General features: G+C 64.8%; 1 protein-coding gene across 1 annotated transcript; it reads right to left on the bottom strand.

Annotated features, from left to right (window-relative positions):
* Positions 1-6,229: 6,229 nt before the first annotated feature.
* Positions 6,230-18,924, bottom strand: AMT (aminomethyltransferase). The gene is given in 11 exon segments (XM_072132134.1): positions 6,230-6,494; positions 6,562-6,613; positions 6,615-6,718; positions 6,788-6,845; positions 6,847-6,968; positions 7,036-7,187; positions 12,050-12,126; positions 12,196-12,327; positions 15,053-15,133; positions 15,197-15,365; positions 18,887-18,924. Coding segments are annotated over 11 exon segments (1,164 nt in total). The 3' UTR covers positions 6,230-6,315.
* Positions 18,925-27,881: the final 8,957 nt, after the last annotated feature.

Here is a 27,881-nt window from a genome sequence, read left to right as displayed (position 1 = left end):
TGGATCCATCCTGCCTTGTATCAGCGGCTCAGGCTGGTGGTGGTGGTGTCATGGATCCATCCTGCCTTGTATCAGCGGGTCAGGCTGGTGGTGGTGTCATGGATCCATCCTGCCTTGTATCAGCGGATCAGGCTGGTGGTGGTGGTGTCATGGATCCATCCTGCCTTGTATCAGCGGGTCAGGCTGGTGGTGGTGGTGTCATGGATCCATCCTGCCTTGTATCAGCGGGTCAGGCTGGTGGTGCTGGTGTCATGGATCCATCCTGCCTTGTATCAGCGGCTCAGGCTGGTGGTGGTGGTGTCATGGATCCATCCTGCCTTGTATCAGCGGGTCAGGCTGGTGGTGGTGTCATGGATCCATCCTGCCTTGTATCAGCGGCTCAGGCTGGTGGTGGTGGTGTCATGGATCCATCCTGCCTTGTATCAGCGGGTCAGGCTGGTGGTGGTGTCATGGATCCATCCTGCCTTGTATCAGCGGCTCAGGCTGGTGGTGGTGGTGTCATGGATCCATCCTGCCTTGTATCAGCGGCTCAGGCTGGTGGTGGTGGTGTCATGGATCATCCTGCCTTGTATCAGCGGCTCAGGCTGGTGGTGGTGGTGGTGTCATGGATCCATCCTGCCTTGTATCAGCGGTCAGGCTGGTGGTGGTGGTGTCATGGATCCATCCTGCCTTGTATCAGCGGGTCAGGCTGGTGGTGCTGGTGTCATGGTGTCTTAGGGCCCCTTGGTAACGCCACAGCCTACCTGAGTATTGTTGCTGACCATGTCCATCCCTTTATGAGCACAATGTACCCTGTAACATCTGATGGCTACTTTCAGCAGGATAATGCGCCATGTCATAAAGCTGGAATCATCTCAGACTGGTTTCTTGAACATGACAATGAGGTCACTGGACACAAATGGCTCCACAGTCACCAGATCTCAATCCAATAGAGCATCTTTGGGATGTGGTGGAGCGGGAGATTCGCATCATGGATGTGCAGCCGACAAATCTGCGGCAACTGTGTGATGCCATCATGTCACTATGGACCAAAATCTCTGAGGAGCTTCCAGCACCTTGTTGTATCTATGCCACGAAGAATTGGGGCAGTTCTGAAGGCAAAAGGGGGTCCAACCCGTTACTAGCGTGGTGTACCTAATAACGTGGCCGGTCAGTGTACACACACATACAGACATATATTGGGGTGCCAGGGATGTGATGGGGGGATCCTCTCGCCTCTGGTGACATCTTGGTGATAATTGAACCGTTTTTAATTTGCTACAAAATTTACATAATTTCCGAATATAAAGAGCAGCACAGGAGACGTCACTGGCAGTCCCATGTAAGACACGCTTCGCACAGAGCTGCAGTCCCATGTAAGACACGCTTCGCACAGAGCTGCAGTCCCATGTAAGACACGCTTCGCACAGAGCTGCAGTCCCATGTAAGACACGCTTCGCACAGAGCTGCAGTCCCATGTAAGACACGCTTCGCACAGAGCTGCAGTCCCATGTAAGACACGCTTCGCACAGAGCTGCAGTCCCATGTAAGACACGCTTCGCACAGAGCTGCAGTCCCAGTAAATACAACCCTCCGGCCTGAAGAGCCCCCGGAGCCAGGACCTGAGTGACTGAGAAACCTGAGAGATGGGGGACACCAAAACTTCACATAGTCAAGGGCTGCAGGAGTGGAAAAGGGGGAGGGGCTTCTGATTGATATGAGGGGGGGGGGCTTCTGATTGATACGGGGGGGGGGGCAGTCATATGGGGGGGCTTCTGATTGATATGGGGGAGGGGCTTCTGATTGATATGAGGGGGGCTTCTGATTGATATGAGGGGGGGCTTCTGATTGATATGAGGGGGGGGGCTTCTGATTGATATGAGGGGGGGCTTCTGATTGATATGAGGGGGGGGGCTTCTGATTGATATGAGGGGGGGCTTCTGATTGATATGAGGGGGGGCTTCTGATTGATATGAGGGGGGGCTTCTGATTGATATGAGGGGGGGGCTTCTGATTGATATGAGGGGGGGGCTTCTGATTGATATGAGGGGGGGGCTTCTGATTGATATGAGGGGGGGGGGCTTCTGATTGATATGAGGGGGGGGGGCTTCTGATTGATATGAGGGGGGGGGGCTTCTGATTGATATGAGGGGGGGGGGCTTCTGATTGATATGAGGGGGGGGGGCTTCTGATTGATATGAGGGGGGGGCTTCTGATTGATATGAGGGGGCCTCTAATATGAGGGGGGGCAGTCATATTGGGGGAGCTTCTGATTGATATGGGGGGGGGGCAGTCATATGGGGGGGCTTCTGATTGATACGGGGGGGGCAGTCATATGGGGGGGCTTCTGATTGATATGGGGGGGGCAGTCATATGGGGGGCTTCTGATTGATATGAGGGGGGGGGGGCTTCTGATTGATATGAGGGGGGGGGGCTTCTGATTGATATGAGGGGGGGGGGCTTCTGATTGATATGAGGGGGGGGCTTCTGATTGATATGAGGGGGGGCTTCTGATTGATATGAGGGGGGGGCTTCTGATTGATATGAGGGGGGGGGCTTCTGATTGATATGAGGGGGCCTCTAATATGAGGGGGGGCAGTCATATTGGGGGAGCTTCTGATTGATATGGGGGGCCTCTGATATGAGGGGGGGCAGTCATATGGGGAGGGGCTTTTGATTGATATGGGGGGCAGTCATATGGGGGGCAGTCATATGGGGGGGCTTCTGATTGATATGGGGGGGGCAGTCATATGGGGGGGCTTCTGATTGATATGAGGGGGCAGTCATATGGGGAGGGGCTTTTGATTGATATGGGGGGGGGCAGTCATATGGGGGGGCAGTCATATGGGGGGGCTTCTGATTGATATGAGGGGGGCAGTCATATGGGGGGCTTCTGATTGATATGAGGGGGGCAGTCATATGGGGGGGCTTCTGATTGATATGAGGGGGGCAGTCATATGGGGGGGGGCAGTCATATGGGGGGGCTTCTGATTGATATGAGGGGGGCAGTCATATGGGGGGGCTTCTGATTGATATGAGGGGGGCAGTCATATGGGGGGGGCAGTCATATGGGGGGGCTTCTGATTGATATGGGGGGGCAGTCATATGGGGGGGGGCTTCTGATTGATATGAGGGGGGCAGTCATATGGGGGGGCAGTCATATGGGGGGGGCTTCTGATTGATATGGGGGCAGTCATATGGGGGGGCTTCTGATTGATATGGTGGGGCAGTCATATGGGGGGGCTTCTGATTGATATGGGGGGGCTTCTGATTGATATGGGGGGGCAGTCATATGGGGGGGGCTTCTGATTGATATGGGGGGGCAGTCATATGGGGGGGGCTTCTGATTGATATGGGGGGGCAGTCATATGGGGGGGGCTTCTGATTGATATGGGGGGGCAGTCATATGGGGGGGGCTTCTGATTGATATGGGGGGGGCAGTCATATGGGGGGGCTTCTGATTGATATGGGGGGCAGTCATATGGGGGGGGGCTTCTGATTGATATGGGGGGGCTTCTGATTGATATGAGGGGGGGGGGCTTCTGATTGATATGAGGGGGGGGGCTTCTGATTGATATGAGGGGGGGGGCTTCTGATTGATATGAGGGGGGGGCTTCTGATTGATATGAGGGGGGGGGCTTCTGATTGATATGAGGGGGGGGGGCTTCTGATTGATATGAGGGGGGGGGGCTTCTGATTGATATGAGGGGGCCTCTAATATGAGGGGGGGCAGTCATATTGGGGGAGCTTCTGATTGATATGGGGGGCCTCTGATATGAGGGGGGGCAGTCATATGGGGAGGGGCTTTTGATTGATATGGGGGGCAGTCATATGGGGGGCAGTCATATGGGGGGGCTTCTGATTGATATGGGGGGGGGCAGTCATATGGGGGGGCTTCTGATTGATATGAGGGGGCAGTCATATGGGGAGGGGCTTTTGATTGATATGGGGGGGGGCAGTCATATGGGGGGCTTCTGATTGATATGAGGGGGGCAGTCATATGGGGGGGCTTCTGATTGATATGAGGGGGGCAGTCATATGGGGGGGGGCAGTCATATGGGGGGGCTTCTGATTGATATGAGGGGGGCAGTCATATGGGGGTCTTCTGATTGATATGAGGGGGGCAGTCATATGGGGGGGCAGTCATATGGGGGGGCTTCTGATTGATATGGGGGGGCAGTCATATGGGGGGGGGCTTCTGATTGATATGAGGGGGGCAGTCATATGGGGGGGCTTCTGATTGATATGAGGGGGGCAGTCATATGGGGGGCTTCTGATTGATATGAGGGGGGCAGTCATATGGGGGGGCTTCTGATTGATATGAGGGGGGCAGTCATATGGGGGGGGGCAGTCATATGGGGGGGCTTCTGATTGATATGAGGGGGGCAGTCATATGGGGGGGCTTCTGATTGATATGAGGGGGGCAGTCATATGGGGGGGGGCAGTCATATGGGGGGGGCTTCTGATTGATATGGGGGGGCAGTCATATGGGGGGGGTTCTGATTGATATGGGGGGCAGTCATATGGGGGGGCAGTCATATGGGGGGGGCTTCTGATTGATATGGGGGGGCAGTCATATGGGGGGCTTCTGATTGATATGGTGGGGCAGTCATATGGGGGGGCTTCTGATTGATATGGGGGGGCTTCTGATTGATATGGGGGGGCAGTCATATGGGGGGGCTTCTGATTGATATGGGGGGCAGTCATATGGGGGGGGCTTCTGATTGATATGGGGGGGCAGTCATATGGGGGGGGCTTCTGATTTGATATGGGGGGGGCAGTCATATGGGGGGGCTTCTGATTGATATGGGGGGGCAGTCATATGGGGGGGGCTTCTGATTGATATGGGGGGGCAGTCATATGGGGGAGCTTCTGATTTATATGGGGGGGCAGTCATATGGGGGGGCTTCTGATTGATATGGGGGGGCAGTCATATGGGGGGGGCTTCTGATTGATATGGGGGGGCAGTCATATGGGGGGGGGCTTCTGATTGATATGGGGGGGCAGTCATATGGGGGGGGCTTCTGATTGATATGGGGGGGCAGTCATATGGGGGGGCTTCTGATTGATATGAGGGGGGCAGTCATATGGGGGGGGCTTCTGATTGATATGAGGGGGGCAGTCATATGGGGGGGCTGTCATATGGGGGGGGCTTCTGATTGATATGAGGGGGGCAGTCATATGGGGGGGCTTCTGATTGATATGAGGGGGGCAGTCATATGGGGGGGCTTCTGATTGATATGAGGGGGGCAGTCATATGGGGGGCTTCTGATTGATATGGGGGGGGGCAGTCATATGGGGGGGCTTCTGATTGATATGGGGGGGCTCTGATTGATATGGGGGGGCAGTCATATGGGGGGCTTCTGATTGATATGGGGGGCAGTCATATGGGGGGGGCTTCTGATTGATATGGGGGGGCAGTCATATGGGGGGGCTTCTGATTGATATGAGGGGGCAGTCATATGGGGGGGCTTCTGATTGATATGGGGGGGCAGTCATATGGGGGGGGCTTCTGATTGATATGAGGGGGGCAGTCATATGGGGGGGGCTTCTGATTGATATGGGGGGCAGTCATATGGGGGGGCTTCTGATTGATATGGGGGGGCAGTCATATGGGGGGGGGCTTCTGATTGATATGGGGGGGGCAGTCATATGGGGGGGCTTCTGATTGATATGAGGGGGGCAGTCATATGGGGGGGCTTCTGATTGATATGAGGGGGGCAGTCATATGGGGGGGCTTCTGATTGATATGGGGGGGGGCAGTCATATGGGGGGGCTTCTGATTGATATGAGGGGGGCAGTCATATGGGGGGGGCTTCTGATTGATATGGGGGGGGCTTCTGATTGATATGGGGGGGGCTTCTGATTGATATGGGGGGGCAGTCATATGGGGGGGCTTCTGATTGATATGGGGGGCAGTCATATGGGGGGGGCTTCTGATTGATATGGGGGGGGCAGTCATATGGGGGGGCTTCTGATTGATATGGGGGGGGCAGTCATATGGGGGGGCTTCTGATTGATATGGGGGGGCAGTCATATGGGGGGGCTTCTGATTGATATGAGGGGGGCAGTCATATGGGGGGGCAGTCATATGGGGGGGGCAGTCATATGGGGGGGCTTCTGATTGATATGGGGGGGCAGTCATATGGGGGGGCTTCTGATTGATATGAGGGGGCAGTCATATGGGGGGGCTTCTGATTGATATGGGGGGGCAGTCATATGGGGGGGGCTTCTGATGATATGAGGGGGCAGTCATATGGGGGGGCTTCTGATTGATATGGGGGGGCAGTCATATGGGGGGGTTTCTAATTGATATGGGGGGGGGGGCAGCTCCTGTTACTTGACATTATAATATTTGGTCGGTATGAAGGGCATCCTGCAGGTGGCGCCGTCCACCATCTTCTTGCGGACCTCCAGGCGCAGCGCGGTTCCGGCTTTGGCGTATTGGGGCTCCACGTATCCCATGGCCACGTTGTGGCGCAGGCAGGGGGAGGGGCAGCCGCTGGTCACTTCACCTGCAGAGAAGGATGACGGGTAACATAACTGCTGGGTGCTGATGAGCCGCAGCCCCTCCCCACTCACCGATCACACGCCCCTCCAGGTTCAGTATGGGGGTGTGCTGCCGGGCGGGGGGGTCCGCTGGATGTCAGCCCCACACGTTTCCGGGTGACTTTGCCTTTGATCTGCGGCACAATGACTGAGGCCCCGGGGAAGTCCATGCTGCTCCTGCGGCGTTTACCTGTGCGGAGAGGCGGTGTCGTTACAATGTGTGCGGCGGTCACCCCTGAGATGGCCCTGTGTCACCCACCTAGCGTCCACACCAGACTGGCCTCCACCGGGGTGGTGCTCTCATCTATGTCATTGCCCGTACAGGCACAGCCCCGCCTCCAGCCGCAGACTATCGCGCGCCGCCAGACCCGCCAGCTTCACCTCCGCGTTCTGCAGCAGCCGCTCCGCCAGCTCCACCGCCTGCCCCCGGGCACCGAGATCTGCAGAGGCAGCAGGACCCCCCTGAAATACTCTGTGCTGCGGCTGCCCTCACCCCCGCTCCTTCACTTACCTCCACCCCGTCCTCCCCCGTGTAGCCGCAGCGCGTCACCCTGCACCCCGGGATCCCGTACACAGCCGTGCTGACCCCCGACATGAAGGTCAACCTGGAGAGGTCATCGCTCAGCCCGGCCTGGAGGACCCCAGCAGCCGAGGGACCTGGAGGCAGAAAACCGGACATGAAGATTGCGGGAGACGCGAGGACCTGCCCCCCTATAACACATGACACTGGGGGGAGGGGTCACTGGTCTGCCCCTCCCCCTATAACACATGACACTGGGGGGAGGGGTCACTGGTCTGCCCCTCCCCCTATAACACATGACACTGGGGGGGGGGGGTCACTGGTCTGCCCCTCCCCTATAACACATGACACTGGGGGGGGGGGGGTCACTGGTCTGCCCCTTCCCCCTATAACACATGACACTGGGGGGAGGGGTCACTGGTCTGCCCCTCCCCCTATAACACATGACACTGGGGGGAGGGGTCACTGGTCTGCCCCTCCCCCTATAACACATGACACTGGGGGAGGGGTCACTGGTCTGCCCCTCCCCCCTATAACACATGACACTGGGGGGGGGGGGGTCACTGGTCTGCCCCTCCCCCCTATACACATGACACTGGGGGGGGGGGGGGGTCACTGGCCTGCCCCTCCCCCCTATAACACATGGCACTGGGGGGAGGGGTCACTGGTCTGCCCCTCCCCCCTATAACACATGGCACTGGGGGGAGGGGTCACTGGTCTGCCCCTCCCCCCTATAACACATGGCACTGGGGGGAGGGGTCACTGGTCTGCCCCTCCCCCTATAACACATGACACTGGGGGGAGGGGTCACTGGTCTGCCCCTCCCCCTATAACACATGACACTGGGGGGAGGGGTCACTGGTCTGCCCCTCCCCCTATAACACATGACACTGGGGGGAGGGGTCACTGGTCTGCCCCTCCCCCCTATAACACATGGCACTGGGGGGAGGGGTCACTGGTCTGCCCCTCCCCCCTATAACACATGGCACTGGGGGGAGGGGTCACTGGTCTGCCCCTCCCCCTATAACACATGGCACTGGGGGGGGGGGGTCACTGGTCTGCCCCCCTATAACACATGACACTGGGGGGAGGGGTCACTGGTCTGCCCCTCCCCCTATAACACATGACACTGGGGGGAGGGGTCACTGGTCTGCCCCTCCCCCTATAACACATGACACTGGGGGGAGGGGGTCACTGGTCTGCCCCTCCCCCTATAACACATGACACTGGGGGGGGGGGTCACTGGTCTGCCCCTCCCCCCTATAACACATGACACTGGGGGGGTGTCACTGGTCTGCCCCTCCCCCTATAACACATGACACTGGGGGGGGGGTCACTGGTCCTGCCCCTCCCCCCTATAACACATGACACTGGGGGGGAGGGGTCACTGGTCTGCCCCTCCCCCCATAACACATGACACTGGGGGGAGGGGTCACTGGTCTGCCCCTCCCCCCTATTAACACATGACACTGGGGGGGGGGTCACTGGTCTGCCCCTCCCCTATAACACATGACACTGGGGGGAGGGGTCACTGGTCTGCCCCTCCCCCTATAACACATGACACTGGGGGGAGGGGTCACTGGTCTGCCCCTCCCCCTATAACACATGACACTGGGGGGAGGGGTCACTGGTCTGCCCCTCCCCCCTATAACACATGACACTGGGGGGAGGGGTCACTGGTCTGCCCCTCCCCCCTATAACACATGACACTGGGGGGAGGGGTCACTGGTCTGCCCCTCCCCCCCTATAACACATGACACTGGGGGGGGGGGGGTCACTGGTCTGCCCCTCCCCCCTATAACACATGACACTGGGGGGAGGGGTCACTGGTCTGCCCCTCCCCCTATAACACATGACACTGGGGGGAGGGGTCACTGGTCTGCCCCTCCCCCCCTATAACACATGACACTGGGGGAGGGGTCACTGGTCTGCCCTCCCCCTATAACACATGACACTGGGGGGAGGGGTCACTGGTCTGCCCCTCCCCCCTATAACACATGACACTGGGGGGAGGGGTCACTGGTCTGCCCCTCCCCCTATAACACATGACACTGGGGGGGGGGGGGTCACTGGTCTGCCCCTCCCCCTATAACACATGACACTGGGGGGAGGGGTCACTGGTCTGCCCCTCCCCCTATAACACATGACACTGGGGGGGGGGTCACTGGTCTGCCCCTCCCCCCTATAACACATGACACTGGGGAGGGGGGTCACTGGTCTGCCCCTCCCCCTATAACACATGACACTGGGGGGAGGGGTCACTGGTCTGCCCCCTCCCCCCTATAACACATGACACTGGGGGGTGTCACTGGTCTGCCCCTCCCCCCTATAACACATGACACTGGGGGGGGGGGGTCACTGGTCTGCCCCTCCCCCCTATAACACATGACACTGGGGGGGGGGGGTCACTGGTCTGTTCCTCCCCCCCTATAACACATGACACTGGGGGGGGGGTCACTGGTCTGCCCCTCCCCCTATAACACGTGACACTGGGGGGGTGTCACTGGTCTGCCCCTCCCCCTATAACACATGACACTGGGGGGGGGGGTCACTGGTCTGCCCCTCCCCCCTATAACACATGACACTGGGGGGGGGGTCACTGGTCTGCCCCTCCCCCCCTATACACATGACACTGGGGGGAGGGGTCACTGGTCTGCCCCTCCCCCCCTATAACACATGACACTGGGGGGAGGGGTCACTGGTCTGCCCCTCCCCCTATAACACATGACACTGGGGGGAGGGTCACTGGTCTGCCCCTCCCCCCTATAACACATGACACTGGGGGGGTGGGTGTCACTGGTCTGCCCCTCCCCCCTATAACACATGACACTGGGGGGAGGGGTCACTGGTCTGCCCCTCCCCCTATAACACATGACACTGGGGGGGGGGGGGGGTCACTGGTCTGCCCCTCCCCCTATAACACATGACACTGGGGGGAGGGGTCACTGGTCTGCCCCTCCCCCTATAACACATGACACTGGGGGGGGGGGGGTCACTGGTCTGCCCCTCCCCCTATAACACATGACACTGGGGGGAGGGGTCACTGGTCTGCCCCTCCCCCTATAACACATGACACTGGGGGGGGGGTCACTGGTCTGCCCCTCCCCCCTATAACACATGACACTGGGGGGAGGGGTCACTGGTCTGCCCCTCCCCCTATAACACATGACACTGGGGGGAGGGGTCACTGGTCTGCCCCTCCCCCCTATAACACCTGACACTGGGGGGGGGTGTCACTGGTCTGCCCCTCCCCCCTATAACACATGACACTGGGGGGAGGGGTCACTGGTCTGCCCCTCCCCCCCTATAACACATGACACTGGGGGGGGGGGGGTGTCACTGGTCTGCCCCTCCCCCCTATAACACATGACACTGGGGGGAGGGGTCACTGGTCTGCCCCTCCCCCTATAACACATGACACTGGGGGGGGGGGTCACTGGTCTGCCCCTCCCCCTATAACACATGACACTGGGGGGGGGGGGGGGGGTCACTGGTCTGCCCCTCCCCCTATAACACATGACACTGGGGGAGGGGTCACTGGTCTGCCCCTCCCCCTATAACACATGACACTGGGGGGGGGGGTCACTGGTCTGCCCCTCCCCCCTATAACACATGACACTGGGGGGAGGGGTCACTGGTCTGCCCCTCCCCCTATAACACATGACACTGGGGGGAGGGGTCACTGGTCTGCCTTTCCCCCCCTATAACACATGACACTGGGGGGGGGGGGGTGTCACTGGTCTGCCCCTCCCCCCTATAACACATGACACTGGGGGGAGGGGTCACTGGTCTGCCCCTCCCCCTATAACACATGAAACTGGGGGGGGGGGGGTCACTGGTCTGCCCCTCCCCCCTATAACACATGACACTGGGGGAGGGGTCACTGGTCTGCCCTCCCCCTATAACACATGACACTGGGGGGGGGGGGGGTCACTGCTCTGCCCCTCCCCCTATAACACATGACCACTGGGGGGGGGGGTCACTGCTCTGCCCCTCCCCCTATAACAACATGACACTGGGGGGGTGTCACTGGTCTGCCCCTCCCCCTATAACACATGACACTGGGGGGAGGGGTCACTGGTCTGCCCCTCCCCCTATAACACATGACACTGGGGGGAGGGGTCACTGGTCTGCCCCTCCCCCTATAACACATGACACTGGGGGGGGGGTCACTGGTCTGCCCCTCCCCCCCTATAACACATGACACTGGGGGGGGGGGTCACTGGTCTGCCCCTCCCCCTATAACACATGACACTGGGGGGGGGGGGGGGTCACTGGTCTGCCCCTCCCCCCTATAACACATGACACTGGGGGGGGTGTCACTGGTCTGCCCCTCCCCCCTATAACACATGACACTGGGGGGGGGGGGTCACTGGTCTGCCCCTCCCCCCCTATAACACATGACACTGGGGGAGGGGTCACTGGTCTGCCCCTCCCCCTATAACACATGACACTGGGGGGAGGGGTCACTGGTCTGCCTTTCCCCCCCTATAACACATGACACTGGGGGGGGGGTCACTGGTCTGCCCCTCCCCCCTATAACACATGACACTGGGGGAGGGGTCACTGGTCTGCCCCTCCCCCTATAACACATGAAACTGGGGGGGGGGGTCACTGGTCTGCCCCTCCCCCCTATAACACATGACACTGGGGGGAGGGGTCACTGGTCTGCCCCTCCCCCTATAACACATGACACTGGGGGGGGGGGTCACTGCTCTGCCCCTCCCCCTATAACACATGACACTGGGGGGGGGGGGTCACTGCTCTGCCCCTCCCCCTATAACACATGACACTGGGGGGAGGGGTCACTGGTCTGCCCCTCCCCCTATAACACATGACACTGGGGGGGGGGTCACTGGTCTGCCCCTCCCCCTATAACACATGACACTGGGGGGGGGGGGGTCACTGCTCTGCCCCTCCCCCTATAACACATGACACTGGGGGGGGGGGGTCACTGCTCTGCCCCTCCCCCTATAACACATGACACTGGGGGGGTACCCTTGTAGAGCCAGGAGCGCGCAGTCCACCACCTCCAGCGCCACGTCCCGACCACCGGCCCGGAACTCCTGCAGCTTCTCCTGGGGAGACACAAACAAAGTCCAGAGCAGAGGTCACCGGGTCAGGGGGCGCGGCACAAGGGGCGGTACCTGCATGTGGGCGGAGTCCTTCTCTGCGCAGCCGGCATTGGACACCACGTACAGGAAGCCCTCCGAGGCGTTACTCACTATCAGGTCATCCACGATCCCACCATGCTCATTAGTGAAGAGGGAGAGGGTCCCCTGCAGGGAGCAGCACAGCACAGTCACAGCCCCGCCCCTGCCTGTATATCCTGTGTGAGAGGTAGCCCCGCCCCCTGCCTGTATATCCTGTGTGAGAGGTAGTCACAGCCCCGCCCCCTGCCTGTATATCCTGTGTGAGAGGTAGCCCCGCCCCCTGCCTGTATATCCTGTGTGAGAGGTAGTCACATCCCCGCCCCCTGCCTGTATATCCTGTGTGAGGGGTAGTCACAGCCCCGCCCCCTGCCTGTATATCCTGTGTGAGAGGTAGTCACAGCCCCGCCCCCCGCCTGTATATCCTGTGTGAGAGGTAGTCACAGCCCTGCCCCCTGCCTGTATATCCTGTGTGAGAGGTAGTCACAGCCCCGCCCCCTGCCTATATATCCTGTGTGAGAGGTAGTCACAGCCCCGCCCCCTGCCTGTATATCCTGTGTGAGAGGTAGCCCCGCCCCCTGCCTGTATATCCTGTGTGAGAGGTAGTCACAGCCCCGCCCCCTGCCTGTATATCCTGTGTGAGAGGTAGCCCCGCCCCCTGCCTGTATATCCTGTGTGAGAGGTAGTCACAGCCCCGCCCCCTGCCTGTATATCCTGTGTGAGTAGTCACAGCCCCGCCCCCTGCCTTATATCCTGTGTGAGAGGTAGCCCCCGCCCCTGCCTGTATATCCTGTGTGAGAGGTAGTCACAGCCCCGCCCCCTGCCTGTATATCCTGTGTGAGTAGTCACAGCCCCGCCCCCTGCCTTATATCCTGTGTGAGAGGTAGTCACAGCCCCGCCCCCTGCCTTATATCCTGTGTGAGAGGTAGTCACAGCCCCGCCCCCTGCCTTATATCCTGTGTGAGAGGTAGTCACAGCCCCGCCCCCTGCCTTATATCCTGTGTGAGTAGTCACAGCCCCGCCCCCTGCCTTATATCCTGTGTGAGAGGTAGTCACAGCTCCGCCCCCTGCCTGTATATCCTGTGTGAGTAGTCACAGCCCCGCCCCCTGCCTTATATCCTGTGTGAGAGGTAGTCACAGCTCCGCCCCCTGCCTGTATATCCTGTGTGAGAGGTAGTCACAGCCCCGCCCCCTGCCTTATATCCTGTGTGAGTAGTCACAGCCCCGCCCCCTGCCTTATATCCTGTGTGAGAGGTAGTCACAGCTCCGCCCCCTGCCTGTATATCCTGTGTGAGTAGTCACAGCCCCACCCCCTGCCTTATATCCTGTGTGAGAGGTAGTCACAGCCCCGCCCCCTGCCTTATATCCTGTGTGAGAGGTAGTCACAGCTCCGCCCCCTGCCTTATATCCTGTGTGAGAGGTAGTCACAGCTCCGCCCCTGCTGTATATCCTGTGTGAGTAGTCACAGCCCCGCCCCCTGCCTTATATCCTGTGTGAGGTAGTCACAGCCCCGCCCCCTGCCTGTATATCCTGTGTGAGAGGTAGTCACAGCCCCGCCCCCTGCCTTATATCCTGTGTGAGTAGTCACAGCCCCGCCCCCTGCCTTATATCCTGTGTGAGAGGTAGTCACAGCTCCGCCCCCTGCCTGTATATCCTGTGTGAGTAGTCACAGCCCCGCCCCCTGCCTTAATATCCTGTGTGAGAGGTATACACAGCCCCGCCCTCTGCCTGTATATCCTGTGTGAGAGGTAGTCACAGCTCCGCCCCCTGCCTGTATATCCTGTGTGAGTAGTCACAGCCCCGCCCCCTGCCTTATATCCTGTGTGAGAGGTAGTCACAGCCCCGCCCCCTGCCTTATATCCTGTGTGAGTAGTCACAGCCCCGCCCCCTGCCTTATATCCTGTGTGAGAGGTAGTCACAGCTCCCGCCCCCTGCCTGTATATCCTGTGTGAGTAGTCACAGCCCCGCCCCCTGCCTTATATCCTGTGTGAGAGGTATACACAGCCCCGCCCTCTGCCTGTATATCCTGTGTGAGAGGTAGTCACAGCCCCGCCCCCTGCCTGTATATCCTGTGTGAGTAGTCACAGCCCCGCCCCCTGCCTTATATCCTGTGTGAGAGGTAGTCACAGCCCGCCCCCTGCCTTATATCCTGTGTGAGAGGTAGTCACAGCCCCGCCCCCTGCCTTATATCCTGTGTGAGAGGTAGTCACAGCCCCGCCCCCTGCCTTATATCCTGTGTGAGAGGTAGTCACAGCCCCGCCCCCTGCCTTATATGCTGTGTGAGAGGTAGTCACAGCTCCGCCCCCTGCCTGTATATCCTGTGTGAGTAGTCACAGCCCCGCCCCCTGCCTTATATCCTGTGTGAGAGGTAGTCACAGCCCCCGCCCCCTGCCTTATATCCTGTGTGAGAGAGGTAGTCACAGCCCCGCCCCCTGCCTGTATATCCTGTGGAGTAGTCACAGCCCCCGCCCCCTGCCTGTATATCCTGTGTGAGTAGTCACAGCCCCGCCCCCTGCCTGTATATCCTGTGTGAGTAGTCACAGCCCCGCCCCCTGCCTGTATATCCTGTGTGAGAGGTAGTCACAGCCCCGCCCCCTGCCTTATATCCTGTGTGAGAGGTAGTCACAGCCCCGCCCCCTGCCTTATATCCTGTGTGAGAGGTAGTCACAGCCCCGCCCCCTGCCTGTACATCCTGTGTGAGAGGTAGTCACAGCCCCGCCCCCTGCCTTATATCCTGTGTGAGAGGTAGTCACAGCCCCGCCCCCTGCCTGTATATCCTGTGTGAGAGGTAGTCACAGCCCCGCCCCCTGCCTTATATCCTGTGTGAGAGGTAGTCACAGCCCCGCCCCCTTGCCTGGTTTGGCTTTAGTTCTGCGATGTCTCCCACCACTAGACTCTCGATGAATGAGATCCGATCTTTTCCGTGTATCCGGGTCTGTAACACAAGCAGAGGTAAGTCCTGGCCCTCCCCCGCTTCCCCATTGGGGCACCCTGTTACCTGCAGCATGTGGGAGACATCAAACAGGGAGCAGCGCTGGCGGGTGTGGAGGTGCGAGGTCATGTGACTGTCCTGGTACTGCACCGGGAGGCTCCAGCCCGCAAACGCCACCATCTTCCCGCCATGTTCACGGTGAAAATCGTAGAGCGCGTGCGGCGAAGCCCTCCCCCTGCAAGATACAGTGCGTAATGTACAAAGTAGTCTAATAGTCCGGGCCCCCCCCGCCCCCCAGGTGATCATCTAATCGTCCGGGCCCCGCCCCCCCAGGTGATCATCTAATCGTCCGGGCCCCGCCCCCCCCAGGGATCATCTAATCGTCCGGGCCCCCGCCCCCCCCCCAGGTGATCATCTAATCGTCCCGGGCCCCGCCTCCCCAGGTGATCATCTAATCGTCCGGGCCCCGACCCCCAGGTGATCATCTAATCGTCCGGGCCCCGACCCCCAGGTGATCATCTAATCGTCCGGGCCCCGCCCCCCCCCCAGGTGATCATCTAATCGTCCGGGCCCCGCCCCCCCCCCCAGGTGATCATCTAATCGTCCGGGCCCCCCCCCCCAGGTGATCATCTAATCGTCCTGGGCCCCGCCCCCCCAGGTGATCATCTAATCGTCCTGGGCCCCGCCCCCCCAGGTGATCATCTAATAGTCCGGGCCCCGCCCCCCCCCAGGTGATCATCTAATCGTCCCGGGCCCCGCCTCCCCAGGTGATCATCTAATCGTCCGGGCCCCGCCTCCCCAGGTGATCATCTAATCGTCCCGGGCCCCGCCCCCCCAGGTGATCATCTAATCGTCCCGGGCCCCCCCCCCCCAGGTGATCATCTAATCGTCCCGGGCCCCGCCCCCCCAGGTGATCATCTAATCGTCTGGGCCCCGCCCCCCCAGGTGATCATCTAATAGTCCGGGCCCCGCCCCCCCAGGTGATCATCTAATCGTCCGGGCCCCGCCTCCCCAGGTGATCATCTAATCGTCCGGGCCCCGCCTCCCCAGGTGATCATCTAATCGTCCCGGGCCCCGCCCCCCCAGGTGATCATCTAATCGTCCCGGGCCCCGCCCCCCCAGGTGATCATCTAATCGTCCCGGGCCCCGCCCCCCCAGGTGATCATCTAATAGTCCGGGCCCCGCCCCCCCCCCAGGTGATCATCTAATCGTCCCGGGCCCCGCCCCCCCAGGTGATCATCTAATCGTCCGGGCCCCGCCCCCCCAGGTGATCATCTAATCGTCCCGGGCCCCGCCCCCCCAGGTGATCATCTAATCGTCCCGGGCCCCGCCCCCCCAGGTGATCATCTAATCGTCCCGGGCCCCGCCCCCCCAGGTGATCATCTAATAGTCCGGGCCCCGCCCCCCCCCCCAGGTGATCATCTAATCGTCCCGGGCCCCGCCCCCCCAGGTGATCATCTAATCGTCCCGGGCCCCGCCCCCCCAGGGTGATCATCTAATCGTCCGGGCCCCGCCCCCCCAGGTGATCATCTAATCGTCCCGGGCCCCGCCCCCCCAGGTGATCATCTAATAGTCCGGACCCCGCCCCCCCCCAGGTGATCATCTAATAGTCCGGGCCCCGCCCCCCAGGTGATCATCTAATCGTCCGGGCCCCGCCCCCCCAGGTGATCATCTAATCGTCCCGGGCCCCGCCCCCCAGGTGATCATCTAATCGTCCCGCCCCCCCAGGGTGATCATCTAATCGTCCGGGCCCCCCCCCCCAGGTGATCATCTAATCGTCCCGCCCCCCCCCCAGGTGATCATCTAATCGTCCGGGCCCCGCCCCCCCAGGTGATCATCTAATAGAGCGGGGGTGTGGCGGCACAGAGCGGGGGGTGGGGGGTGGCTTCACAGAGCGGGGGTGTGGCGGCACAGAGCGGGGGGGGGGGGGGTCACAGAGCAGGGGTGCGGCGGCACAGACCGGGGGGGGGGGGGGGGGGGGTTGGCTTCACAGAGCGGGGGTGTGGCGGCACAGAGCGGGGGGGGGGGACGTCACAGAGCGGGGGGGGGCGTCACAGAGCGGGGGGGGGGGCGTCACAGAGCGGGGGGGGGGCGTCACAGAGCGGGGGGGGGGGGCGTCACAGAGCGGGGGGGGGGGCGTCACAGAGCGGGGGGGGGGGCGTCACAGAGCGGGGGGGGGCACAGAGCGGGGGTGTGGCGGCACAGAGCGGGGGTGTGGCGGCACAGAGCGGGGGTGTGGCGGCACAGAGCGGGGTGTGGCGGCACAGAGCGGGGTGTGGCGGCACAGAGCGGGGTGTGGCGGCACAGAGCGGGGTGTGGCGGCACAGAGCGGGGTGTGGCGGCACAGAGCGGGGTTGTGGCGGCACAGAGCGGGGGTTGTGGCGGCACAGAGCGGGGGTTTGGCGGCACAGAGCGGGGGTTTGGCGGCACAGAGCGGGGGTTTGGCGGCACAGAGCGGGGGGGGGGGCGTCACAGAGCGGGGGGGGGGGGCGTCACAGAGCGGGGGTGTGGCGGCACAGAGAAGGTAGATAATATGAGGGGCCTGAGGGCGGGGTGGTACCGGTATATTCCGGCCTTGTACATCGGGTGATGATCCCCTCGTGGGGCCCGGCTCCCTCTCCTCTTATCACCAGAAAAGGACAAACTCCACCAGAGCACGGGGACCTTTAACCTCGGCAGCAACAACGACGCTGGGATCCGAGCAGATGAGCCCCACACCTCATCACAGCTGTAGGCGCTCCCAGGAGACGAGAAACACAGAGCAGCTGGATCCCCCAGAACTCATCAGTCACCGCTCCGGACCCAGCGATCGATCGGCCCCCGGGGCTCAGCGATCGATCGGCCCCCGGGCTCAGCGATCGATCGGACCCCGGCCTCAGCGATCGATCGGACCCCGGCCTCAGCGATCGATCGGACCCCGGCCTCAGCGATCGATCGGACCCCGGGCTCAGCGATCGATCGGACCCCGGGCTCAGCGATCGATCGGACCCCGGGCTCAGCGATCGATCGGACCCCGGGCTCAGCGATCGATCGGACCCCGGGCTCAGCGATCGATCGGACCCCGGGCTCAGCGATCGATCGGCCCCCGGGCTCAGCGATCGATCGGCCCCCGGGCTCAGCGATCGATCGGCCCCCGGGCTCAGTGATCGATCGGCCCCGGGCTCAGTGATTGATCAGTGATCGATCCCGGGCTCAGTGATTGATCGGTGATCGGTCCCGGGCTCAGTGATTGATCGGTGATCGGTCCCGGGCTCAGTGATTGATCGGTGATCGGTCCCGGGCTCAGTGATTGATCGGTGATCGGTCCCGGGCTCAGTGATTGATCGGTGATCGGCCCCGGGCTCAGTGATTGATCGGCCCCGGGCTCAGTGATTGATCGGTGATCGGCCCCGGGCTCAGTGATTGATCGGCGATCGGTCCCGGGCTCAGTGATTGATCAGTGATCGGTCCCGGACTCAGTGATCGGTCCCCCGGCTCAGTGATTGATCGGTCACGGGCTCAGTGATCGGCCCCGGGCTCAGTGATTGATCAGTGATCGGTCCCGGGCTCAGTGATTGATCAGTGATCGGTCCCGGCTCAGTGATCGGTCCCCGGCTCAGTGATTGATCGGTCACGGGCTCAGTGATCGGCCCCGGGCTCAGTGATTGATCAGTGATCGGTCCCGGGCTCAGTGACCGATCAGTCGTCGGTCAGTGATCGCTCCGCGGGTCTCCGGGTACCTGGGCTCCGCTGTAGCTCCTCTCCGCTCTCCCGCACCTCCGGATCCTCGCAGCGACCGCCCGCACCCAGCGCATCTCTCCTCACAGCAAGCTGAGCTGCTACTGCGCATGAGCAAGTAACCCACCTCCCGCTCACACTGCGCACGCGTGCTAGTCCACGAACCGGCAGCAGTTGCGCAATCTCCCTGGTGAGCGCATGCGTGGAGCTGTCGGTTTAGCAGCGAGTGGACGGAAGTAGTATCCGGCTCTCCGGGCTCCTGAACGGCTCCATGTTACATGTGTCCCCCACACCTCTCCGCTCTTATCCCGATATTATGGGGTTAAAGGGGGGGGGGGTGAGCCGGCTCTTATCACTCAGATTGTTCCCTCCTGAAGCTCCTCCCCAGGACAAAGATCTCATCATCCCAGAACACATGCACCAGAGCTCCCCCTGCTGGCAGTGCAGGACACTTATACTCACAGGGAGTGGAGGCCCAGGAGGGAGAGCGCGGCCCAGGAGGGGAGAGGCCGGGGAGCGAGGGAGAGCGCGGGCCCAGGAGGGGAGAGCGCGGCCCAGGAGGGGAGAGCCCGGCCCAGAGGGAGAGGCCGGCCCAGGAGGGGAGAGGCCGGCCCAGGAGGGGAGAGCCCGGCCCAGGGAGGGAGAGCCCGGGGAGTGGAGGGGGAGAGCCCGGCCCAGGAGGGGAGAGCGCGGCCCAGGAGGGGAGAGCGCGGCCCAGGAGGGGAGAGCCCGGCCCAGGAGGGGAGAGCCCGGCCCAGGAGGGGAGGCCCGGCCCAGGAGGGGAGAGCGCGGCCCAGAGGGGAGAGCCCGGCCCAGGAGGGGAGAGCCCGGCCCAGGAGGGGAGAGCGCGGCCCAGGAGGGAGAGGCCGGGGAGCGGAGGGGAAGAGCCCGGCCCAGGAGGGGAGAGCGCGGCCCAGGAGGGGAGAGCCCGGGGAGTGGAGGGAGAGCCCGGCCCAGGAGGGGAGAGCCCCGGCCCAGGAGGGGAGAGCCCGGCCCAGGAGGGGAGAGGCCGGCCCAGGAGGGGAGAGCCCGGGGAGTGGAGGGAGAGCCCGGCCCAGGAGGGGAGAGCGCGGCCCAGGAGGGGAGAGCGCGGCCCAGGAGGGGAGAGCCCGGCCCAGGAGGGGAGAGCCCGGCCCAGGAGGGGAGAGCCCGGCCCAGGAGGGGAGAGCGCGGCCCAGGAGGGGAGAGCCCGGCCCAGGAGGGGAGAGCCCGGCCCAGGAGGGGAGAGCGCGGCCCAGGAGGGGAGAGGCCGGGGAGCGGAGGGGAGAGCCCGGCCCAGGAGGGGAGAGCGCGGCCCAGGAGGGAGAGGCCCGGGGAGTGGAGGGGAGAGCCGGCCCAGGAGGGAGAGCCCGGCCCAGGAGGGGAGAGCCCGGCCCAGGAGGGGAGAGCGCGGCCCAGGAGGGAAAGCCCGGGGAGTGGAGGGGAGAGCGCGGCCCAGGAGGGGAGAGCCCGGCCAGGAGGGGAGAGCGCGGCCCAGGAGGGGAGAGCCCGGCCCAGGAGGGAGAGCGCGGCCCAGGAGGGGAGAGGCCGGGGAGCGGAGGGGAGAGCCCGGCCCAGGAGGGAGAGCGCGGCCCAGGAGGGGAGAGCCCGGCCCAGGAGGGGAGAGCCCGGGGAGTGGAGGGGAGAGCGCGGCCCAGGAGGGGAGAGCCCGGGGAGTGGAGGGGAGAGCGCGGCCCAGGAGGGGAGAGCGGCCGGCCCAGGAGGGGAGAGCCCGCCCAGGAGGGGAGAGCCCGGGGAGTGGAGGGGAGAGCCCGGCCCAGGAGGGGAGAGCGCGGCCCAGGAGGGGAGAGCGCGGCCCAGGAGGGGAGGCCCGGCCCAGGAGGGGAGAGCCCGGCCCAGGAGGGAGAGCCCGGCCCAGGAGGGGAGAGCGCGGCCCAGGAGGGGAGAGCCCGGCCCAGGAGGGGAGAGCGCGGCCCAGGAGGGGAGAGCGCGGCCCAGGAGGGGAGAGGCCGGGGAGCGGAGGGGAGAGCCCGGCCCAGGAGGGGAGAGCGCGGCCCAGGAGGGGAGAGCCCGGGGAGTGGAGGGAGAGCCCGGCCCAGGAGGGGAGAGCCCGGCCCAGGAGGGGAGAGCGCGGCCCAGGAGGGGGAAAGCCCGGGGAGTGGAGGGAGAGCGCGGCCCAGGAGGGGAGAGCCCGGCCCAGGAGGGGAGAGCGCGGCCCAGGAGGGGAGAGCCCGGCCCAGGAGGGGAGAGCGCGGCCCAGGAGGGGAGAGGCCGGGGAGCGGAGGGAGAGCCCGGCCCAGGAGGGGAGAGCGCGGCCCAGGAGGGGAGAGCCCGGCCCAGGAGGGGAGAGCCCGGGGAGGAGGGGAGAGCGCGGCCCAGGAGGGGAGAGCGCGGCCCAGGAGGGGAGAGCCCGGGGAGTGGAGGGGAGAGCGCGGCCCAGGAGGGGAGAGCCCGGCCCAGGAGGGGAGAGCCCGGCCCAGGAGGGGAGAGCCCGGGGAGTGGAGGGGAGAGCCCGTCCCAGGAGGGGAGAGCGCGGCCCAGGAGGGGAGAAACCGGGGAGTGGAGGGGAGAGGCCGGCCCAGGAGGGGAGAGCCCGGCCCAGGAGGGAGAGCGCGGCCCAGGGAGGGAGAGCGCGGCCCAGGAGGGAGAGCCCAGCCCAGGAGGGGAGAGCCCGGGGAGTGGAGAGCCCGGCCCAGGAGGGGAGAGCGCGGCCCAGGAGGGGAGAGGCCGGGGAGCGGAGGGAGAGCCCGGCCCAGGAGGGAGAGCGCGGCCCAGGAGGGGAGAGCCCGGGGAGTGGAGGGGGAGGAGCCCGGCCCAGGAGGGGAGAGCCCGGGGAGTGGAGGGGAGAGCCCGGCCCAGGAGGGGAGAGCGCGGCCCAGGAGGGGAGAGCCCGGGGAGTGGAGGGGAGAGCCCGGCCCAGGAGGGGAGAGCGCGGCCCAGGAGGGAGGAGGCCGGCCCAGGAGGGGAGAGCGCGCCCAGGAGGGGAGAGCCCGGGGAGTGGAGGGGAGAGCCCGTCCAGGAGGGGAGAGCGCGGCCCAGGAGGGGAGAGCCCGGGGAGGTGGAGGGGAGAGCCCGTCCCAGGAGGGGAGAGGCGCGGCCCAGGAGGGGAGAGCCCGGGGAGTGGAGGGGAGAGCCCGGGGAGTGGAGGGAGGAGGCCGGGGAGTGGAGGGGAGAGGCCGGCCCAGGAGGGGAGAGCGCGGCCCAGGAGGGGAGAGCGCGGCCCAGGAGGGGAGAGCCCCGGCCCAGGAGGGAGAGCGCGGCCCAGGAGGGGAGAGCGCGGCCCAGGAGGGGAGAGCCCGGGGAGCGGCCGGCCCAGGAGGGGAGAGCCCGGACCAGGAGGGGAGAGCGCGGCCCAGGAGGGGAGAGCCCGGCCCAGGAGGGGAGAGGCCGAGGAGCGGAGGGGAGAGCGCGGCCCAGGAGGGGAGAGCGCGGCCCAGGAGGGGAGAGCGCGGCCCAGGAGGGGAGAGCCCGGCCCGGAGGGGAGAGCGCGGCCCAGGAGGGGAGAGCGCGGCCCAGGAGGGGAGAGCCCGGCCCAGGAGGGGAGAGGCCGGCCCAGGAGGGGAGAGGCCGGCCCAGGAGGGGAGAGGCCGGCCCAGGAGGGGAGAGCGCGGCCCAGGAGGGGAGAGCCCGGCCCAGGAGGGGAGAGGCCGAGGAGCGGAGGGGAGAGGCCGGCCCAGGAGGGGAGAGCGCGGCCCAGGAGGGGAGAGCGCAGCCCAGGAGGGGAGAGCCCGGGGAGCGGAGGGGAGAGGCCGGCCCAGGAGGGGAGAGGCCGGCCCAGGAGGAAAGAGGCCGGCCCAGGAGGGGAGAGGCCGGCCCAGGAGGGGAGAGGCCGGCCCAGGAGGGGAGAGGCCGGCCCAGGAGGGGAGAGCGCGGGGAGCGGAGGGGAGAGCCCGGCCCAGGAGGGGAGAGCCCGGCCCAGGAGGGGAGAGGCCGGGGAGCGGAGGGGAGAGCCCGGCCCAGGAGGGGAGAGGCCGGGGAGCGGAGGGGAGAGCCCGGCCCGGGAGGGGAGAGCCCGGCCCAGGAGGGGAGAGCGCGAGCCCAGGAGGGGAGGAGCCGGGGAGGGAGCGGAGGGGAGAGGCCGGCCCAGGAGGGAGAGCGCGGCCCAGGAGGGGAGAGGCTGGCCCAGGAGGGGAGAGCCTGGCCCAGGAGGGGAGAGCGCGGCCCAGGAGGGGAGAGCGCGGCCCAGGAGGGGAGAGCGCGGCCCAGGAGGGGAGAGGCCGGGGAGGGGAGAGCCTGGCCCAGGAGGGGAGAGCCCGGCCCAGGAGGGGAGAGCCCGAGGAGCGGAGGGGAGAGGCCGGCCCAGGAGGGGAGAGGCCGGCCCAGGAGGGGAGAGGCCGGCCCAGGAGGGAAGAGGCCGGCCCAGGAGGAGAGAGCGCGGCCCAGGAGGGGAAGAGCGCGGCCCAGGAGGGGAGCGGAGGGGAGAGGCTGGCCCAGGAGGGAGAGCCTGGCCCAGGAGGGAGAGAGCGCGGCCCAGGAGGGGAGAGCGCGGCCCAGGAGGGGAGAGCGCGGCCCAGGAGGGGAGAGGCCGGGGAGGGGAGAGCCTGGCCCAGGAGGGGAGAGCCCGGCCCAGGAGGGGAGAGCCCGAGGAGCGGAGGGGAGAGGCCGGCCCAGGAGGGGAGAGGCCGGCCCAGGAGGGGAGAGGCCGGCCCAGGAGGGAAGAGGCCGGCCCAGGAGGAGAGAGCGCGGCCCAGGAGGGGAGAGCCCGAGGAGCGGAGGGGAGAGCCCGAGGAGCGGAGGGGAGAGCCCTGCCCAGGAGGGGAGAGCCCCTCCCAGGAGGGGAGAGCCCTGCCCAGGAGGGGAGAGGCCGGGGAGTGGAGGGGAGAGCCGGCCCAGGAGGGGAGAGCCCGGCCCAGGAGGGGAGAGCCCGAGGAGCGGAGGGGAGAAGCCGGCCCAGGAGGGGAGAGGCCGGCCCAGGAGGGAGAGGCCGGCCCAGGAGGAGAGAGCCCGGCCCAGGAGGGGAGAGCCCGGCCCAGGAGGGGAGAGCCCGGCCCAGGAGGGGAGAGCCCGGGGAGCGGAGGGGAGAGCCCGGCCCAGGAGGGGAGAGCCCGAGGAGCGGAGGGGAGAGCCCGGCCCAGGAGGGAGAGCGCGGCCCAGGAGGGGAGAGCCCGGCCAGGAGGGGAGAGCCCGGCCCAGGAGGGGAGAGGCCGGGGAGCGGAGGGGAGAGCCCGGCCCAGGAGGGGGAGCCCGGCCTGGGAGGGGAGAGCCCGGCCCAGGAGGGGAGAGCGCGGCCCAGGAGGGGAGAGCCCGGGGAGCGGAGGGGAGAGGCCGGCCCAGGAGGGGAGAGGCCGGCCCAGGAGGGGAGAGGCCGGCCAGGAGGGGAGCGGAGGGGAGAGGCTGGCCCAGGAGGGGAGAGCCTGGCCCAGGAGGGAGAGCGCGGCCCAGGAGGGGAGAGCGCGGCCCAGGAGGGGAGAGCGCGGCCCAGGAGGGGAGAGGCCGGGAGGGGAGAGCCTGGCCCAGGAGGGGAGAGCCCGGCCAGGAGGGGAGAGCCCGAGGAGCGGAGGGGAGAGGCCGGCCCAGGAGGGGAGAGGCCGGCCCAGGAGGGGAGAGGCCGGCCCAGGAGGGAAGAGGCCGGCCCAGGAGGGAAGAGCCGGCCCAGGAGGAGAAGAGCGCGCCCAGGAGGGGAGAGCCCGAGGAGCGGAGGGGAGAGCCCGAGGAGCGGAGGGGAGAGCCCTGCCCAGGAGGGGAGAGCCCCTCCCAGGAGGGGAGAGCCCTGCCCAGGAGGGGAGAGGCCGGGGATGGAGGGGAGAGCCCGGCCCAGGAGGGGAGAGCCCGGCCCAGGAGGGGAGAGCCCGAGGAGCGGAGGGAGAAGCCGGCCCAGGAGGGGAGAGGCCGGCCCAGGAGGGAGAGGCCGGCCCAGGAGAGGAGAGCCCGGCCCAGGAGGGGAGAGCCCGGCCCAGGAGGGGAGAGCGCGGCCCAGGAGGGGAGAGCCCGGGGAGCGGAGGGTGAGAGCCGGCCCAGGAGGGGAGAGCCCGAGGAGCGGAGGGGAGAGCCCGGCCCAGGAGGGGGAGAGCGCGGCCCAGGAGGGGAGAGCCCTGCCCAGGAGGGGAGAGCCCGGCCCAGGAGGGGAGAGCCCGGCCCAGGAGGGAAAGGCCGGGGAGTGGAGGGGAGAGAGCCCGGCCCAGGAGGGGAGAGGCCGGCCCAGGAGGGGAGAGGCCGGCCCAGGAGGGGAGAGGCCGGCCCAGGAGGGGAGAGCCCGGCCCAGGAGAGGAGAGCCCGGCCCAGGAGGGAAGAGGCCGGGGAGCGGCCAGGAGGGGAGAGGTCGGGGAGTGGAGAGCCCGGCCCAGGAGGGGAGAGCGCGGCCCAGGAGGAGAGGTGAGGCGGCTCACGTCATTCACAAACAAGAGTCGGCTCGTTCGCGAACGACACATCACTACTGTAGAGCTCAGACATGAGGAGGAGAGAACTGCCTGTAGAGCTCAGACATGAGGAGGAGAGAACTGCCTGTAGAGCTCAGACATGAGGAGGAGAGAACTGCCTGTAGAGCTCAGACATGAGGAGGAGAGAACTGCCTGTAGAGCTCAGACATGAGGAGGAGAGAACTGCCTGTAGAGCTCAGACATGAGGAGGAGAGAACTGCCTGTAGAGCTCAGACATGAGGAGGAGAGATGAAGCAGTGATACCAGACACAATTTCTGAAGGTTTATTTTGTCCTGAATCACAGAAGATTCCATGATGTCCCCATGTACGGGGGGGGCACATCGTAACCAGCAGGGAATTCTGGGTAAGTGTGACCTCTGACCTCCGCGGGGGTCACGTGTAGGAGAGGAGGTTTATATCGAAACATCCGTCCACCTGGAGAGAGAAGCCACAATCAGACCAGAGACCCCGAGAGACCCCCGACCCCCCGATATCACACTCACATCAAACCTCCGACTGCAGCGGCGCTCTGACCCGAGCGCATCACCTCCGCCAGGACCCACATCCGCTGCACCTCACGGGACACGCCCTCTGGATCCGGGAGACCCTGGAAGATCCAAGAGCAATGTGAGGATAAAGAGCGCGCGCTGCCCTCACTGCTGCGTATGAGACACCGCACCTGCTGCACATCGCCGAGCTTCTCCTTGGGGGGCGGGTGACACAGCCAGGAGCAGGGGCGCAGCACAGCCTGGGGAGGAAGAGGTTACAGCTCAGCACCGGCAACACAACCCCCCTCCCTCCCCCGGGATATGTATACACCCCCCCCTCCCCCCGGGATATGTATACACCCCCCCCCCTCCCCCCGGGATATGTATACACCCCCCCCCTCCCCCCGGGATATGTATACACCCCCCCTCCCCCCGGGATATGTATACACCCCCCCCCCTCCCCCGGGATATGTATACACCCCCCCCCCTCCCCCGGGATATGTATACACCCCCCCCTCCCCCGGGATATGTATACACCCCCCCCTCCCCCGGGATATGTATACACCCCCCCCTCCCCCGGGATATGTATACACCCCCCCCCTCCCCCGGGATATGTATACACCCCCCCTCCCCAGGATATGTATACACCCCCCCCCTCCCCCGGGATATGTATACACCCCCCCCTCCCCCCCTCCCCCGGGATATGTATACACCCCCCCCTCCCCCCGGGATATGTATACACCCCCCCCTCCCCCGGGATATGTATACACCCCCCCCCTCCCCCGGGATATGTATACACCCCCCCCCTCCCCCGGGATATGTATACACCCCCCCCTCCCCCGGGATATGTATACACCCCCCCCTCCCCCGGGATATGTATACACCCCCCCTCCCCTGGGATATGTATACACCCCCCCTCCCCCTGGGATATGTATACACCCCCCCCTCCTCCGGGATATGTATACACCCCCCCCTCCCCCGGGATATGTATACACCCCCCCCTCCCCCGGGATATGTATACACCCCCCCTCCCCCAGGATATGTATACACCCCCCCCTCCCCCAGGATATGTATACACCCCCCCCCTCCCCCAGGATATGTATACACCCCCCCCCCTCCCGGGATATGTATACACCCCCCCTCCCCCCGGGATATGTATACACCCCCCCCTCCCCCCGGGATATGTATACACCCCGCCCCTCCCCCAGGATATGTATACACCCCCCCCTCCCCGGGATATGTATACACCCCCCCCCGCCCCCGGGATATGTATACACCCCCCCTCCCCCAGGATATGTATACACCCCCCCCCCCCCGGGATATGTATACACCCCCCTCTCCCCCGGGATATGTATACCCCCCTCCCCCGGGATATGTATACACCCCCCCTCCCCCGGGATATGTATACACCCCCTCCCCCAGGATATGTATACAGCCCCCCTCCCCCGGGATATGTATACACCCCCCCCCTCCCCCGGGATATGTATACACCCCCTCCCCCGGGATATGTATACACCCCCCCTCCCCCGGGATATGTATACACCCCCCCTCCCCCGGGATATGTATACACCCCCCCTCCCCCGGGATATGTATACACCCCCCCTCCCCCGGGATATGTATACACCCCCCCCCCTCCCCAGGGATATGTATACACCCCCCCTCCCCCCACCTCCCGGGATATGTATACACCCCCCCTCCCCCAGGATATGTATACACCCCCCCTCCCCCGGGATATGTATACACCCCGCCCCTCCCCCGGGATATGTATACACCCCCTCCCCCAGGATATGTATACACCCCCTCCCCAGGGATATGTATACACCCCCTCCCCCAGGATATGTATACACCCGCCCCTCCCCCAGGATATGTATACACCCCCTCCCCCAGGATATGTATACACCCCCCCTCCCCCAGGATATGTATACACCCCCCTCCCCCAGGATATGTATACACCTGCCCTCCCCCCACCTCCCGGGATATGTATACACCCCCCCTCCCCCAGGATATGTATACACCCCCCCTTCCCCAGGATATGTATACCCCCCCCCCCCTCCCTTAGGATATGTATACACCCCCCCCTCCCCCAGGATATGTATACACCCCCCCCCCTCCCCAGGGATATGTATACACCCCCCCCTCCCCCAGGATATGTATACACCCCCCTCCCCCCACCTCCCGGGATATGTATACACCCGCCCCTCCCCCAGGATATGTATACACCCCCTCCCCCAGGATATGTATACACCCCC

The sequence above is a fragment of the Engystomops pustulosus genome, unplaced genomic scaffold, assembly GCF_040894005.1.
Source record: "Engystomops pustulosus unplaced genomic scaffold, aEngPut4.maternal MAT_SCAFFOLD_239, whole genome shotgun sequence".
NCBI lineage: Eukaryota > Metazoa > Chordata > Amphibia > Anura > Leptodactylidae > Engystomops > Engystomops pustulosus.
The sequence above is the reverse complement of the archived record's forward strand: the minus strand, read 5'-3'. Positions and strand labels throughout refer to the sequence as shown.